At 45.0% G+C, this 17,490-nt stretch overlaps 1 protein-coding gene across 2 annotated transcripts in view; it reads left to right on the forward strand.

Moving 5' to 3' along the window:
- Positions 1-9,729, forward strand: part of COL20A1 (collagen type XX alpha 1 chain) — a 44,066-nt gene extending 34,337 nt beyond the window's left edge. For both annotated transcript variants that reach the window (XM_069871846.1, XM_069871847.1), the window contains exons 28-39: positions 94-147; positions 935-1,030; positions 1,531-1,584; positions 1,929-1,982; positions 2,323-2,376; positions 3,832-3,903; positions 4,574-4,609; positions 6,093-6,159; positions 7,225-7,413; positions 7,907-7,984; positions 8,797-8,952; positions 9,435-9,729. In XM_069871846.1, the coding sequence (XP_069727947.1) occupies positions 94-147; positions 935-1,030; positions 1,531-1,584; positions 1,929-1,982; positions 2,323-2,376; positions 3,832-3,903; positions 4,574-4,609; positions 6,093-6,159; positions 7,225-7,413; positions 7,907-7,984; positions 8,797-8,952; positions 9,435-9,448 (924 nt within the window). In that variant the 3' untranslated portion in view covers positions 9,449-9,729. The remainder of the gene's footprint in view (positions 1-93; positions 148-934; positions 1,031-1,530; positions 1,585-1,928; positions 1,983-2,322; positions 2,377-3,831; positions 3,904-4,573; positions 4,610-6,092; positions 6,160-7,224; positions 7,414-7,906; positions 7,985-8,796; positions 8,953-9,434) is intronic.
- Positions 9,730-17,490: the final 7,761 nt, after the last annotated feature.

Genomic DNA, 17,490 nt, shown 5'->3' on the forward strand with positions numbered 1-17,490 from the left:
TTCACCATGCACAGTTTCTGCCTCCTGGGCTCATGGTTGCACTGCAATAAAGATTCTGATATTCCTAACAGCAGCTTTGTGTCCTCCTGGCAGGGCAGCCCTGGGAGGAGAGGCCCTCAAGGGGAGCAGGGGGAGCCAGGACCCAAGGTGAGTCCGAACACTCAGTGCTGCCTCTGGCTTTGCTTCAGGCTGCGTTGGGGGCACGATGCAGGGGTGTAGACTCCTCTGTTAGTGCAGCTGGTTGTGCTCAGTCTTGGTCTAAGCTGGACTTCTTAGGCTGGGGAGCACCCTGATTGCATTGAATTAATGCGATGTACGTGGTCAGCAATGTTCTCTGAAAGCAATCTCGCTGGAAACTGTCAGTCTTTGTGCTGTGCTCTGCTTGTTCTGGCTGCCCAGCTTCCAAACCAGACAAACTGGTACTGCTGTGGGGCAGAGCAGCATGAGGAGCGAAGCAGAGCAAGAAGCACACAAACCCTCTGGGAGCAGCCCTGAGGTGAGTATAGGAAACGGCTGGATCTGAAACAGACTTCCAGGACAATTGGATCAAGCCCTGGTGCAAGTGCTCACTGCTCCACCAAACAGAGACTGACCAGCTCATTGGCCCCCTTCTTCGGGATAACATCTGGGGAAGCACTATGGTTACAGGGGAAAGATTCTGGGGATGGAATGTGAACGGATGCAGATCTCAGCCGCCAGTTAAGGAACATTTCCCTTTTCTCTCTGGCCACCTTGAATAACAGGAATAACAGATGCACCAAGACCTTGGACCTTATAGTCAAATGCAGCCAAAGTTATAGAGATCCCTTCACTGTCCTAACTTCATCATGAACCCTGTAGATAGTTGATGCTGACCCAGGTCATGCAGTGCATGTGGAGAGCAGGCACTAATTACTTTCTTTCCTTATGTTTGATTTCATGTCTCTGGCTTCAGGGTGAACCAGGCCCACCTGGACAAATAGGGCCAAAGGGTCCTAGCGGCCAACAAGGCTCTCCAGGTTCCCAAGGAATCACGGTTCAGGGTCCTGTGGTATGTGATCTCGTCCCCTGCCTTTATTTTTCCTCACTTGCTCTTTGCAATTAGAACATGTCTCTGAAATGGGTGTCCCGATAAAGCCCCCAAAATGTGGTCTATACGTTTACATCATCCTTACTAACAGCTGGGCAGCTGCACTAGAGAGAGATGATGATCATTTTTTCATGCTGGCAAGGCCCTGCATGTAGTCATTCTGGCAAAAGACTGCTTTTGTCCAGACTCCCCCTAATGTGCCTTTAATAAAAAGAGCCCAGTGGAGTATTTCAGCATTTTTCTTTGCACTGATCATTATTGCTTGGCAAGGAGTAGAGATAGAAGCTGCTTCTCACATATCTGGGATGGCAAAATCCCAATGCACGTGCTGTGGCTGTAAAGTATCCTGTAGCACCGCAGAGAGTGGGAACAACCTGGGATGTGGATGTGGAGCAGCAGGATGCTCTTTCCCTTAAAGAATGCCAGTGTGTGCCTAATCATGTGCTCTGCTTTAATTCAAGGGACCACCAGGAATTAAGGGAGAGAAAGGAGACACTGGAAGTCCTGGCATGCAGGTAATGGTAGTCACTGATCTTTCTAATGGTCTCAAAGATCTGTCAACTTTTCCCAGTAACTGCTTTGAGCAGGACTGAAATGCCACAGTTTTACGGTCTGCTTGGAATCTGCATTTGTTTTGGGCTATCACCATTTTCCCAAAGGAAACTGAGTGAGCCAGTGCAAGAAAAATACAGCTATCTGGATCTAGATATAATGGAATTACAGGTGGGATAACAGTCATCGCTCTGTATTATGAATAACTCTGTTTCTTCTTCCATCTTTTTCTTATGTCCCCTATCACAAGATGAATTAGAGCAATGATTATCAGATGCCAACTTTACCCAGCAATTCTGATTTACAGGGCATTCCCGGCGTGCAGGGAGCTCCAGGCAAGGATGGTCTTCAAGGTGCAAAGGTAAAACTGCCTCACATCTGAGTTTTCATGCGTGGGTGCCTGAAGTTCTGCTGTGAGTGTATCAGCAGAGACTTGGAACCTCCACCTCTCCTAATGTACTCAGTGCACAATCAAATGGTCTTTTTACAAAACCAGAGGGACTGGGCTGAGGGAAATGGGGTCACCTCTGGTTTGGCCAAATCTGACCACATGCCACCCTTCTTGCCTGCTTGGCGGATGCATTTTTTTTACCCGTTCCTAGCAAGTTCCTGTTAAAAGCAGCACATAGGAAAACCACCCCACTGCTTTCTAGGTCTCTTTGATTCCTTTCATTAATAAATGACTGGATTTGATGTTGCAGGGTGTGAGAGGACTAGAAGGCACAGCTGGGCCTCCAGGACCTCCTGGACCAAGGGTGAGTACTTGCTGTGATATCTCTTCCTCAGCAGGAACTAGCTGACCAGCTGTCACCCAGAGGTGCCAGGGCAAACCCTCTGCTCAGAGGGGTTTGTGCCCATGTCCACTTCCCCTGCCAGTGCCAGTGTAAAAAGAAAATCTTCAGCTTTTTGTGGTGTGTCCTGGGGAAGCTTTGAACCAGCAGGGATATTTTTGGCTTGCTATGTTTGCTTTCCTGGTGCTACTGTTTTCCAACTCTAGTTGAGTTTGGGGTATATGGATATGGGCTTTTTACACCAAAACCAGCAGGAGCTGGAGGATGCAGGCAGGTATGAAATGTCCCCCCACTTCCCAATATCTGCTGCCAGGGCTGCCTGTAGACAGTTACATTTACACTCTGTTGTGCCCAGGAGAGCAGAACCTTAAGATCTGTTGGTTTATGTCCATGTGCTAACTTTAAAGCACCACAGACCTTCTAAGTTCTGTGAAACAGGTACTCTTCACTTTACATGAGAGACTGAACCAAATTTAGTTTTAAATGATGAGTGGGTGGCCTAACAGTTACTGATTCTCAGTGCTGAGTTATAAGGAATTTGGCAATCTTGAACAGTGGGAGATGGAGGTCGCTCATTGCTGTCTTTGCATTACACCCCACAGTAGTTGTGGTGAAGTCAGGTATTTTGGGAAGCTAAGGTTGAATTTGGCTCATAACCTTGACTTGGTCATCCTGGGAAGATGTAGAGCCAGCAGGGTTAAACCTCAGCTTTCTAAATATGAGGAAAGCACTGTAGCCTTCAGAGCAGGCTCTGAGAGCTCTTCTGGTGCTGCCTTGAAGACTTCATTCCTTTTCACTGATCAAAAGAGTTATTAATCTCTATTGTGCTTAAACGTAATAGCTGGAAAATGATAAAAGGAAGTATTTCTACTGGTTGGTTTTGGCTTATTTGTTTCTTCCCTTTATGGCTCCAAAGGGCACAGAAACTTCACAAAGAGGAGATCACCGAAGAAGACACTTCCCACTCTCTAAGCTGCTGCTGCTGTTGTAAAGCATTAGAGGCAAACACAGGTCTTAAAAGAAAAAGAAAACAGCATCATGGTGTTAGAAGGCAGAAGGAAAAGGTTATGCTCTAGGCTGTGTCTGAATCTGAATATATAATGAAGGATCTAAAGCCTGTAGAGTAAAAAACACATTGCAGTTTGTTGGCAAAACTCTGCTTCACTGGCTTGACAGTAATTGAGACAGTAATAGGAAATGATGGGAACATGACTCATGCCAGTTTACTCTTAGCATTGGACTCATGGCTGGATGAGGTACCGACATAAACCTTAAGGCTACAATGCCCTTGCTGGAGTCCTCTAAACTGAAACTGCTGGTGCCCCTGGAGCTGTAGGGAGTTGTCAGCCTTGAACAGAAAATGAAGGAAGTTTGGAAGTAATTGGACTTTTAGCTGTGTCTTGTAATTAATATCTGCAGGGTTTCCAAGGAGCGGCAGGATCCCGAGGCAACAGTGGAGAGAAAGGACCTCCAGGTGATGTTGGGCCAACAGTAAGTTTCTGCTTTTGGGTCTCAAAGAAAGCCAAGAGATGAAATAATTCAGGGGAAACAAGCTGTTCCCACAGCGGCTCTCCCTCAGAGTCTAAAGAACAGTTTTAATTCACACTCACCCTTCCTAAGCTGTTTGGATAGGCAAAGCCCAGGCTACTTAACTGTTGAAAGAGCATTTAACAAATCCCACCTCCCTTTGCTCTCTGTCAATTCACAAGCTGCACAAAATCCAACATCCAAACAAATATCTGATGTAATAAAGCAAGACTGTCTGTCCTGAGCTGGAGTAGCCAGTGCTGGGCTTGTAGGGACAACAGCAAGTTGAGGTGTCACAGTTATTGCTTCTCAGATGAGAAAAAGAACCTGCTGTGTCGGAAAATTTAAGATTGCATCTGAGGAACCTCTGCATCCCTGTTGATGGTGCTTTACACCACTTCTCCAGCTGCTGCTTTATTATTGTTTTTCTTGAAAAAAAAGAATCCAAAGTGTTCCTATGAGCTTGAAGCTTTTCTGGTCGCTGACATGAGGTCAAGGAAGCAACAAGAGTGTGGGAAACAAGCTTTGTGTCCCCTGTCCCAGTAACATAACCTCCCATCGCCCCAACTGATTTTTTGTTTTCTACTGCTCTTCCTTCCCCTAGACTTTTATTTTTCCTTTTCTTTCCTTGTAGGGGCTGCCGGGTCCAAAAGGAGAACGTGGAGAGAAAGTGAGTTTTTTGGTACTAGGCAACAACACTGTCAATGTGTCCTTCACTTTGCAGGCTGTGCTTACATATATGAGCCTTCTTGGTGTTGAATAACTTCAGGTACCTATAACTTCTTGCTGCCTTTGTGCTGGCCATGCTGATGGGATATAAACAATCCTGAAGCAGTCAGGAGCTTTTTAGTATCAGTTGTGGTAACGAAGATAAAATGCCAACTGCCATACTTTGCTGAGGACAAAAAACCAAAACCACTTGACTTGATCGAGTTGCTGGTTTTTTTTAAATGTATTGTGCAACAGGGAACTGACTTGTAGTGATCCTCTGGAACGTCCCAGCACAGGGCCATGAGGGCAGGAGATCTACACTGCCTTTGAAGGTTACTTTTGGTTAAAAAGAGACCCCATGTCTTTCTACCAATCTGAGTCTCATTGTCAAGACCGACTGTCACAGTTTAGCCCTAGTCTGGCTCGACTGGCGGCTAAACATGAGTAGTTGTGACCCAATTCCTTTCTTCCCTCTCAGAGAAAGTGAAATGAGAGAAAGAGACTTGGTTGGAAACTAAGACAGCTTTAATGAAACAAAAGCAACAGCAGCAGCAGCAATAGTAATAATAATAACAAATTCACTAAGTTGTCCCCCTTGATGATTACATCACCACTGATGCTGCAGAGCTGGCATGGGGAAGAGCCCTCAGGCTGGACTCAGCAGCAGGAGGAGGTTGGACTCAGAAACCAGATTCCTTTCAAGTTAATGCTTCAGTATTATAAATTTTAACAACATTCTCCTCCTATTCCCACCAGCTTTTCTTTTTTTTTTTTTGCAGTGGAACGTTCCTTTTCCCCCTCCCTTGGGTGTTGTTTTAAGCTTTTTTTTTTAAGTTTGGGTAATCTGCACAGTGATCCAGCCAGGGCTGTATATTTTATAAACGTTTTTGGTGGTACGCAGTGTGTTGGTTATGAATTTTCACCGAGTCAGTGTTTATTTTTAAGCAGCTTTTTGCATATTTATTGCTTTTCTCTACTTCACTAAAACTTTCTAAAGAACCCTTCAGATCTGATTTATTCATACTACAGTGACGGTAAGAATCAATCTTCATAAAAGATTTAGACAAAGATAGGATATTGTAATATCTGATCGTATTAAGTGTTTTACATATCACAGAACATTGAGTTATAGACTTGAACATCTTTTTTGATAAAATTTGGGAGTGAAATTTACTCTCCCCTTTCTGGTAGCTTCGGTAATTATAGAGATTCTCTTTGGGCTTTTTGATGTGCATCATTGATGTTTCCCAATTTCAATGTTATGGCTTCAGAGCTTTGTGATAAATAAATGAAGCTGCATTTCACAGTAATTAATACCTCTGAAACCCAAGCTGACATAAAGAATGGGCAGAAAGCTGCCATGCATTATGATATCGAACCTTTCTATAAGGCATTATTACTCTCCTTTTTCTTTTCCTCTATTTAAAATTGTTTCACTTTAGGGGGAACCACAGTCCTTGGCCACGATTTACCAGCTCGTTAGCCAGGCTTGTGAGCGGATGATTCAGAGTGAGTATTGCTTTCAGTTCTGGAGTCCTCAGCACAGGAAAGATATGGATCTGTTGGAGCAAGTCCAGGGGAGGTCACAGAGATGATCCAAAGGCTGGAGCACCTCCCGTACGAGGACAGGCTGAGAGAGCTGGGGTTGTTCAGCCTGGAGAAGAGAAGGCTCCAGGGAGACCTTAGAGCAGTTTCCAGCACTGAAAGGGGCTCCAGGAAAGCTGAAGAGAGGCTCTTAATCAGGGAGGACAGGGACAGGACAAGGGAGAATGATTTTAAACTGAAAAAGGGGAGATTGAAATGAGATCTTAGGAAGAAACTTTTTTCCTGTGAGAGTGGGGAAGCCCTGGCCCAGGCTGCCCAGAGCAGTGGTGGCTGCCCCATCCCTGGAGGGGTTCAAGGCCAGGCTGGATGGGGCTTGGAGCCCCCGATCCAGTAGGAGGTGTCCCTGCCCATGGCAGGTGGTGTGGAATTGGATGGGCTTTGAGGTCCCTTCCAACCCAAATCATTCTGTGATGAGTATAAGCAGCCCAGCTCCTGATGTGTTTGTGCCTTTCCAGCAGTTGTGAATAAAACCATGGGGGGAGACAGTGTGAAGCTGTAGTGGCCCAAGGATTTCCTCCATCATATGCCATGCTGAGCACCGTGCATAACAAATGCCTCATTGCAGGCTCTCAATGCTGCGTTGGTTTTACTGGTTGGTATCAGCACAGTGACCTGTGAAATGTTTCTTCAGAAAACCCTTTGGCCCTTTGCAATCCTCCTTTTATTTTTTTTTCCTCAGTTGGGAAGACTTGAAACCAATTTGAAAGGAATTATTCTTTCAGTGACTTTTGCTAATTCCTCATGAGATTTTGGTAAAGCTCCAGTGCTGTGATGCACAAAGAGAAGCAGAAGTTTGCCCAGGGTCAGGCAAGCACAGTTGTGACTCAGCTGCCCATCTTCATTTTGTACTGACAGCTTTTTAGCACTAGCTGGTAGTTTTAAGTACCTTTTCAGACAACATCATCTGGTTTTGTCTCTTCTCTGTATATTCTAGCCAAGGAAACATTCATTTTTTATCTTCCCTCCCAGCCCATGTGTTGAAATTTGACTCCTTCCTTCATGAACATTCAAGGAAGCCAGTTCCGATTTGGGAAGAAAGGTTGAAACCAGGGGAACCAGGACCACCAGGTCCTCCAGGTCCACCAGGGAACAATGGGGAAAGAGGAGAAAATGGCATCCCTGGACAGCCAGGCAAAGATGGGTATCCTGGAGAAAGAGGTATGGACAGAAGGATTCATAAGCATTCTTTACTGTAACTTTGATACTCTAACTAAACATTTCAGTGCTTCCAGCAGTCCTGTAAAGATGACCCATGATGTTATCTCATCTGATTACTATTTTCCTTTTGGACTTCTCTCTCCTAGGAGGAGATACACAAGTTAGATAGCACAAAGAGCAGGGAGAAGAGAGATGAAGCCCACTCTTTTTGAAAGCTCTGTTTTGAGAAGAAAGCCATTTTTTAGCTTTGGAGGGGTTGGAGAGTTTGATTTTAGAAGACAGGAGGCTTTCTTGACATGGTCATGGGCAACTGGCCGCTCTGGAAGAGCAAGTAGAGCCCCAGAAAGAACTGAAGAAAATGGGTATTTCTCTGTGCTGTCAAAAGCTGTGACTCTGCTTCACTTCAGCATCTAAGAAGAGCCTGGTGAGAGCATTAATTCAGGGTGAAACACAAAATGCAGTGAAGTGACACATGTGTCTTATCTGTGCTTAGGTGCCCCAGGGCCCAAGGGAGAAAAAGGGATGCCTGGAACCAGTGAGGATGGGATGCAAGGACCCAGAGGCAGAACAGGTAGAGTAAATACAACCTCTTTGTATTGACCCAGTAGGACCACCTGGAGCTCCTCAGCTCTCAGATTTCAAGTGTAGCCTTAGCACCTCTGTGGTAGGGCAGACTGGACTTTCCACCTCAGCTCTGTCAGCACCATCCTGGATGGTTACTCTGTGCTGGGACATGAGATTGCTCCAGGCAATCTCTTCCCTCTGGTATCCGTTCCCAGGTGATGATGTATATTAGGGACCTGAGACACATTCAAGGAGTCTTAGCTTTCCTGCCTTTTTGGATGCAAGACCAGGCGCTCAAGTAATTGAAACTCTTTGAAAATTCAGCTCGTGAAGCACAAGGGTTTTGGAGTAATCTGTTTGGATTTGCTGTATTCCTCCATCCTGATCCCTGCTACTTAAAGTCAGTGGGAGTTTTGCCACTGACGTAACAAACCAGATGCTACCGAGGGAAGGCAGTCAAACATATCATTCTGTACTTAAATTTTTATTCTGGCGACATAAAGACACAAACCACAATGACTCTGAGATGGGTCCTGGGGGTAAGGTGATTTTCAGCACTGACACGAGTGGACTTTGCATTCTTATAACCAGGCTCCATTATTAGCCAAGCTGGATATCCTTAAAGACAAAAAAAAGACCTCTAGTGACGGGGATTCAGAAGACATGTTCTGACTGGCAGGTCTGATTATTCCACTAAAATGAGGAAAAAGATACTCAGAAAATTAGATACCATCTAGGACAGAGAAAATATAGAAGAGGTATTACTCTGAAGCAGCCAGTGTAGATCTGCTATGACTTACAGTGCTTGTCCTTCTTCAGGCCCACCAGGAGAAGTTGTGCTGGGGAAACCAGGTCCAAAGGGTTATCCTGGGAATGCCGGTCCTCCAGGTTTTCCTGGTGTCAGAGGGCAGCCTGGCCAGCCTGGATATCCAGGGGGTTGCGAAATCTCTGGATGTTATGGAGCAGGTAGAAGAGGTAAGTCCTGACTATCTCAATGCAAAAGTTATGATTTTACAACTGGTCTCTGTATTTACTTCTCTTAAGCTAGGCAGAGACCTCTGTTCATCCTTTAGACGCTATCAATCCTTCAAAAGCCTCCTTTGCAAAGCAATCAGGATGATTCACATGCAATTCATATGGATAAAAGCCAGTCCAATTGTCTGCTCCTAAGCCATCCTTCATACATTAACACACAATTGCAGCAGTAGCTGAGCAGATGGAGTGGTTATGGGAGTATCTTCTGTTCTTAATGTCCCCATCAATGTTTCCATGATGGATTGAGAGGAACAATGCATTTCATGGAGATTCAGTTGCACAAAGTAGTGGGAAATGAGGAGAATCACTGGCACAAACAGAAGATTTACAAAGGAGAAGAATTAATTCTACACCATTCCTTCTCAGTACTTGACACTGACTTAGCTGTTTGCTCAGTGGCCTCATCTTCTTTCCACACACAGATTTCATGCCCTGATGGGTGGTGCAGAGGCAGCTGAAGACATTGCTTTGCCCTGGAAATCTCTGGGTGAAAGCTCCACGCGCTCCAAGGGAAGCAGCAACCAGAACACCAGATGTGTAGTTTATATTTTTTTAATGTCTCATCATTTCTTCATGGACAAGTCAATCGAACACTAAATCCATGAAACCAGCCTGTGTTCAAATGAGTTGTGTGTCTGTTTCTCAGCACTGGAGCACTGCAGTGTTCCAGCTCACACTGCACATCCCACAGCAAGGCACAAGTGTGCAGGCTGACACACTTGAAAAAGAAAAGAAATAATGTATTGAAAAAAAAAAAGAAATAATGTATTGAAATGCTCAGAAATAACAGCTCATTTTTGCCCATTTGTCTGCTTGTAGTTCCTTTTTGTCACTTGTTATTCTATGTCCCTAGCACAGAGAAAAACAGCACCTCATACCTAGAGATGCAAATCCACTGGAGCAAAACTGCAGTTTCTGTTGGTTGACAAGGTAACAATCTAGCACCATTTTGACCGTTTCTGCTGATGGTTTCCTTGCAGGGCTGTGATGTACACAAGCATCTCAGACAGCAGGATAACCTTCCCGTGACGTGACAAACCCTACTGTTTAACCTTGTTCTCTGGGGCTTGGTAACTGTCAAACAAAGCCTCAGATCAGACAGAGCAAAGCCATGTACCAAGAGGAGCTGGAGATTAACCTACTGGCCTTTTCCAGCTCTGCCTCCTGCAGTCTCAGTAGCTACTTTACATTTTATCAGGTAGAACAGTGAATAGCTCAAAGTCTGACTTTTATATACAAGACATGGAGGTAATTGTCACATTACACCCTTGTGCTTGAGTGAGTCGTAGTCTAATATGTATCCAGAACAAACTGTACAGGTGCTGATAAACATGTACCTCCCCTGCAATCACTGCTTCAGGCAGTGCTCAGTTAGGCTGCTTGTAAACTGTCCCTGCTTCAAAAACAATTGTTTCTGAATGGATTTAAACCTGGAGCAACAAAAGATTTGGGGTTTGCAAATGAGGAATGAAGCAGAAAATATTGGCGCAGGTTTTTCAAAGATGCTAAGAGGCAAAACATGGAGCATCACGCATATTCCTGTGCGCTTAGTTTGGATGTGCAATTTCTGTACCTACATGCAGACTGGAAACTGGGGATTCATATGGCTATAGCCAGTCTTTGAAAATTTAACAACAAATAAATCCACATTTAGAAATCAGAATGTCCCATAAATACCAAAGAGAAAGAAGTCTACCTTAAGAAAATTTGGTTGTTTGGACACGGAATCTAAATATTGATTCTTTTTGCCATTATGGAAAAATTCTAAGTCTTATGAGGTGCGGCTGAGGGAGTTGAGTTTATTTAGCCTGGAGGAGGCTGAGGGGTGATGTTATTGCTTTCTATGACTACCTGAAAGGAGGTTGTGGTGAGGTGGGTGTTGGTCTCTTCTCCCAAGTAACAAGTGACAAAACAAGTGGAAATGGCCTCAAGTTGCACCAGGGGAGGTTTAGATTGGATATTAGGAAAAAATTCTTTACCGAAAGAGTGGTGAAGCATTGGAAGTGGCTGCCCAGGGCAGTAGTGGAGTCTCCATTCCTAGAGGGGTTCAAAAAATCCTGTAAATGTGGTGCTTTGGAACATGGCTTTGCAGGCATGGTGGAGATGCGCTGACAGATGGACTGGATGAGCTTAGAGGCCTTTTCCAACCTTAATGACTCCATAGAATTAAAAACTTTTGCTAATGGAATATTTGAACATATAAGACTTTTGGGAGAGTCTTTCTGCAACAAAAGTAACACGATTACTGCATTCTGTAAGTATTCAAAGCAGTCCTTGGCTTAATGTATATTCATTGTCTACAAGCTTGCAAGAATTAATGTTTTCAGTATGACATACATTCCCTTTGGGAAATGTCAGAAAATTAATAGAAACACTACTCTGATAGCAGTAACATTTTTGTTCATTTTGAACTTTCCAGAGTTGCCTTGGCATACAAAATAGAAATCTTTCTAGCCTAGATGAAGTGTTGCTGCAGAGGAGGCTCCAGCCAGGAGAAAAAGGAGAGGTCAGAGGAGCTGAAGTACGCAGCACGTTGAGAACAGGGGGCTTGGAAGAGAGACGTTCATTGAGATAGGCACCTTGAACATGTGCAGGTGTTTCTGTTCATATGGGTCAAAGAGCTTTTGATCTGTGTTTCCCCTATTCTCTGAAAAGTGAAGATATGAAAATAAACCTACCAACCCTGCATTCACAGTAGTTCTGCATTTAGCACTGGGTACAAACCCCAACACCTATGATAACCAGCAGATGAAAAGCAGTGGGCAGGAAAGACAAGGAGATAAAAGGGGTGCCCTGCACAGCAGAACCTAAAATTGCTCCCATCGAATGCTCACAAGCTCAGTAAGGTAAGTATTTCCATATGCATTGTCTGCATTTTGCAGGTACTTCTTCTCCCTTTCCAATTTTAATAAGTGCAGCCAAATTCCCATTCCTGAATTGCTCTTCCGTCTGCTCAAATCCAGTAACTGCAGGTGAGTTGACATAGAGCTCCTCTGTTTTTCTTTATCGACTGTTTTTGAAAGTCACCAACATCATCTCACTGTCTTGGGATTTAATCTATTTGGTAGAATTTCAAGTGACCTTTATTTGTCTGATTATTTCAGATACAGCGTAAAGGGTTGGACTTTAACAACACTGGGTCCCTGAAGAGCTATTGATTAAGAGACAGACAACCTGCACAAACAACTCATCCATTTATTTTCCTAAACTTTGTCCTATGAGGGGTTTTATTCACTTGAAATTGTGGATATTTAGTCTACCTAGTATCACAGAGCACAAATACAAGTGCTTTGTAAGGCAATTCCTTGAAGGAATTCTTCTTTTGGGAGATTTTAGGCACCGAGGATGTCCTAATCCAGCAATGAATGCTGGGTTCTATTAAACAGCAAACAGAAAAGATTTCAGTGGCTGGAGAAACATTAGGAGCCTTAAAGGTGGAGGGGCAGGGAAGCTCTGAGCCCCTGCCCAGCCCAAATCACAGTTCCCTCCTCTGTCAGTGAGCACAAAAAACCCAGCATTTGTGAATATTAACATCCCACGCTCTTTGCTGAACACAACCTGTTGTTTTCCCTCCTGTGCTGTTCTTCAGCATGCTTTGTACTTTTCTCACCCCATTTATCACTTTTAACGCAAACTGCAGTGAAGAACAGTGCAGTTTCATTAGCAATGCCATTTAAAAATTTCTCTTGCAGATCTTTCCTTGGTGGGGACTTCATTCTCAAAGCTTCAATCACTACAAATAAATGTTTGGACATATATTTTTCTGGATTTAAACTGGTTTGCTGGATAACTCTGGATTAACCTCAGTGCATAAATGGAACACATCCCTGTGAAATCCCACAAGTTCCTTCCGTTTCTTCCCCTTCACAGACTGTTGTCTGATTACCTCCCCTTCTGATCAGTTGTTATTGAAATCCTTTGTCCTCATCTGCTCATTTTTATTGCTGCCTTCAAGTGTCTGTGTCATAAAGACTTTTCCCCACAATAGGGACTGTAACATCCTATCTTTACTTTCTTTAAATCTTTTATCCTCCAGGTCCTAACTTGCTATAAATTTGGATTTGTCTCCCTGCTGCATAGTTTGACCCACCTGGTGCAGCTGGATTCTGGCAGAAACTGAGGACCTTTCAGAGACAGATTGTTTTGCTACAAGCATCATTTTAAGGTATTAAATCAGTCTCGGGGGTAAGATACAATAAATCTTGAGGACTAACAGTACTAACAAGCGTCTCCAAAAAGGCTTTCTCTAGGGCTCAATGTCTTGGCTAGACCAGAATTAGACTAGAAGGAGTGGAAACAAAAAATGCATCCTGGATGCTCTTATTATACATGGACATCACTGTAGTGGAGGAGAGATAGATCACAGGGGCTATCAAGGCAGGTGGGGCTGTTACAGGGGGATTTGCCTTAGCACTGTGTGGAGATTTTACCTCTCACACATGTATTTTTCTGCCTGTCTGTCTCTACACACGTGGACTTCTTGATAAATGTCTAAAGAGAAACTTATCCAAAGGGGAGGTGATACACGCTATGTGGATTAGCTCACCAGAGAATGAGATAATGTGGTGGAAACCAGTCCAGAAAGCAGCTGGGGAGATGGAGATTACATAGATTATCCTACTAGCCAGCTGCAGATAAAATACCCTGCGTGTCCTGTGGCTGGGAAGGTGACCCGGACAAAGTTACCATTAGGGAGCCAGAAGAAAGAGGATATAGGGAAAAACAGAAGAATGGTGGTAGCTAAGGTTATCATGGTTAAATTTCCATGGTTTTGACCTTTATCCATTCACGGACAATGGATCTGTGCTGATGAGAAAGCACAAAACACTATGGTGAGAATACAATCTCTACTCCACAAGTAAAGCAGAAAAAGATCAGCACCCACGACTGCTTTCTGTGATGCCCTTGGGGTCTCTGAGCTTAGTTTTGCACTCTTAGATCCTGAAAAACCGTTACTTTGCTCTGGATCTCTTCCAAGTCAGTTTTAGAGCTCCTGCAGTATCCCAGTCTTGCTTTTTCGCTCTTCTTCTGATGTCAGCTTGTTCGGTCAAGCCCTGGGAATCGGTTCTGAGCTAGGAACGCTGCAAATATTAACAGCCTGGTGCATACATTTTTCTGGAGTCTTTCATATGCTAAAAACCTCTGTCTTTGTGTTTCATGGGTTTGGAATAGCAGAATTATTCATTACAACCATTTACAATTATAGTCTGGTTCATGTCCCAGTTTTATTCCAGTTTCTGATCACTGAATCCTATAGAGGGCTAGCATCCTCCTTAACCTCCATGGTGGAATAACCTGTCTAAGAAAGAGCAGTAGGTGTTTATTCTTATTTTCCCCCCTTAGATTTTACAAGGCAGCACGTTAGAAGAAGGCGGCAAGACTTTATCTGAACTTTAAACAGAGGAACTATTAAGATCATCTGAGAAGAAATACAGTTGCCACTGTATGAAAAGTGTTATAATGTTAGGAAAAGAGAGGATGCCAGTGACCTGCATTACCCAGGCTTCTCCCCACATGCCTGTATATCTTTGTAACCAGTTTCAGCTGTCACTTCTCATCTTGTCCTGCCAAACCCAGTGATCCTGCAGTGATGCTGACTCGGGAGGGACACAACCACATCCTTAGTGCTCCTAATCACACCCGATATTTCCGATGTGCTAATGGAGCAGATAGGTGTGGCTCTTTCCTCCTCCTCCTGCATGGCAGGGCAGTCCTGTCAGGGGTTTCATGTCCTCGACAGGCAGTCTTGCTCCGTTGTTGTCACAGTGCAGCTCTCCCCTTGAGATGCTGCCATCACACTGTGCACACTGGCAATTGTTTTTTGCAGAAAAAGTGCAGATCTGAGATGAGTCCTTTGCTGTCAACAAAGCACAGCCAGTGCCTTCCCCTGCTGTATTTCAGAATATGCCACCTTAAATATTTGTCTCTTAAATCTGTCTCTCACTCTTGCAGGGACACCACTCCTGGTCCACTTTGGCCATCACTCCACTGCTGCCTGTGCCCGTGTTTGCTGGGAGGTCACCGGTGAGCAGAGCCTCAGAGATGCTACTGCCTCTCCAACCTAGCTTGGAAAGCGCATGTGCTTTAATTGCCAAAAAACATGCTTGCACAGCCAAGTCTCCCACCTGCTCCAGTGCTTTTGATACTCATGGCTTCAGGAGAAAGAGGAAGAGGAGGAGGTTGCAGTGGCAGCACTGAAAAGCTGTTGTGGGCATGGCTGTGGTCTGGCAATGTAAAGCCAATCTCCTAGCAATGCCCAGGGGCAGAAATCGTCCCAGCCTCAGGATTATTTTATTAGTGCATTCTGAATGTGAGAAGGCACTGGTGAGAGTTCAGGCCACCTCCGTGAGCTTAGCCTGTGTGCAACCCAGCCCATAACACGGCTCCTGCTGGGGCATGCAGGGCTGTGATGCTTGGTACGTTTATGCACTAGACCTTGAACATGTTTGACTGTTTGTTTTCTTTCCATTGCCATAAGCAAACTCACTGACTGTGAAAAGGGATAAATGAGCGTCTTCAAAGACCGAGACTCTCTTTATTCTGAATACAAGCAAAGAGGCAGCAGCAGCAGCCTGGGCTCCCTCATCCTCCCTCCCCACACTGTGCCAGCACAGCTACTCATGGTACTAGCCCAAACCACAGCTACTTTACGTTTTTGTGAGGTGTACAGGCTCCAGGCACTTGGTTGAGACTGTGAACATGGAGGTCACTTGCGGCTTCTTAGATAAGGCCAAACAAGCTGATCTCTGCATTGATTTTTAGCCTGCACTGTTCAGACTGAAAGCAGTAACTTGGGTTTCAAAGAAGTCTCTTTAAACTGTTGTTTCAGTTCCAATGTTACCAGCACAAGACTATGCAGCTCTCTGCTGCTCTCTGGGTGATGTGGCATGAGCGAGCCTCACGCGCCAGGCTAGCGGTGCCACACATCTCACCTGGAGTCTCACCTACCCCAGGCTCTGGCTTCTACCCAGACTTTCCATGCTGGCCTCTAGGCAGCTGCCGGCCTCTCCCGGTGTGTGTTCTCCAAAGCTCTGGGCTCGGGGCTGCCCAGCAGTAAACCTCACGGTGGCCAGTCAGTCATACGCATGAATATCCCAGCTGCAGGGCGCAGAGGAGATGCTGGATGACGCCCAGAGCCCCTGAGCTGCCAGCCTGGGCTTTGAGTCATGCAGTCACAGCAAGTCCCGGGGGAAGACTGTATTTTTAGACTGTGTTTGCCTTTCCTTGCACACTGTGATATAGTGTTTATAAGCCTTTCTGCCTGTAAGACTTGTGAAGTGAGCAAGGAGACACTGGGCTGGGTGCTGCTGTGCTGCTCCCACCTGGCACTCAGCAATGAGAATGAGAAGGGTGGGTGTGTAAATACCAAACAGAGGGGATGCTGAGCTGGACAGACTTATGGTCTGTCCCAATGTGGTTACTCTCCTGTGGCTGCAGATGCATACAGAGAAAATGTAGAAAATATATGAAGCCCGTGCTTATCTTCTGTCTTACAGTCTCTCCCTCATGCATCTGCTTCAGCTTTGCCACCATGCATTGATGTTCCTCTACAGCAGGACCTGACTCCAGCCTCCCCCACTCCCTCTGGCGCGTGGTGCCTGCCCCTACCTTCTTGTGAGAGGTCTCCAAGCAAGGACAAGGTAAGCAAAAAGATTGGTTTAGCTTGGATAGAGCTGGGAAGAGCACAGCTGCTTGAACAACTGACCAAAACTAAGGCCTGTGATTTCTGCACAGCATCACTGTGAATTCCTCTGTGTCCTGTTTAGGTTTTTCCATGTACTGGCATATTTTCTTATTACACTAGCACACTGTCCTGGATTTCTGCTGTGGCTTCCCCATCTCCAAGCACCTTCTACACCTACAGAAAGGGCTTTTCAGCTCAGGATGACCCTCTGATATTTCACAGCAGCCAGGATTTGGATCCAGGAAATTTCCCTTGGAAATACACTGATATGCTACCAATAGTCTGAATCTTAACCCCAAATCCTCCCTTCATTTGCATGATCCTCGTTCAGTCACGAAGAGCATTGGCCGAAGTTAAATCTAGAATCACAGAATCGAATGGTTTGGGTTGGAAGGGACCTCAAAGCCCATCCAGTTCCAACCAGGGACACCTCCCACTGGATCAGGGGCTCCAAGCCCCATCCAGCCTGGTCTTGAACACCTCCAGGGATGGGGCAGCCACGTCTTCCCTGGGCAACCTGAGCCAGGGCCTCCCCACCCTTATTGTGAAGAATTTCTTCCTAATATCTAGTCTAAACCTTCCCCCTTCCATTGTAAAGGCATTAAACCTGTTAATATAAAGAATGTAACTGCTGGGTTTTGGCAAGCTAATGATCATTGTTGGTCCCAAAGGAGCTGAGCTGCCTTGGGGAATTCATTCATCCTTTCCAGTCTGTCCATCTTTCCCAGCTGACCACAAACCACATCCTACACAGGTATCCCCAATCTGGAACTTTATTTATAAAATGACTCATA

This window comes from Phaenicophaeus curvirostris, chromosome 18 (genome assembly GCF_032191515.1).
Source record: "Phaenicophaeus curvirostris isolate KB17595 chromosome 18, BPBGC_Pcur_1.0, whole genome shotgun sequence".
In the NCBI taxonomy this organism is placed as follows: Eukaryota; Metazoa; Chordata; class Aves; order Cuculiformes; family Cuculidae; genus Phaenicophaeus; species Phaenicophaeus curvirostris.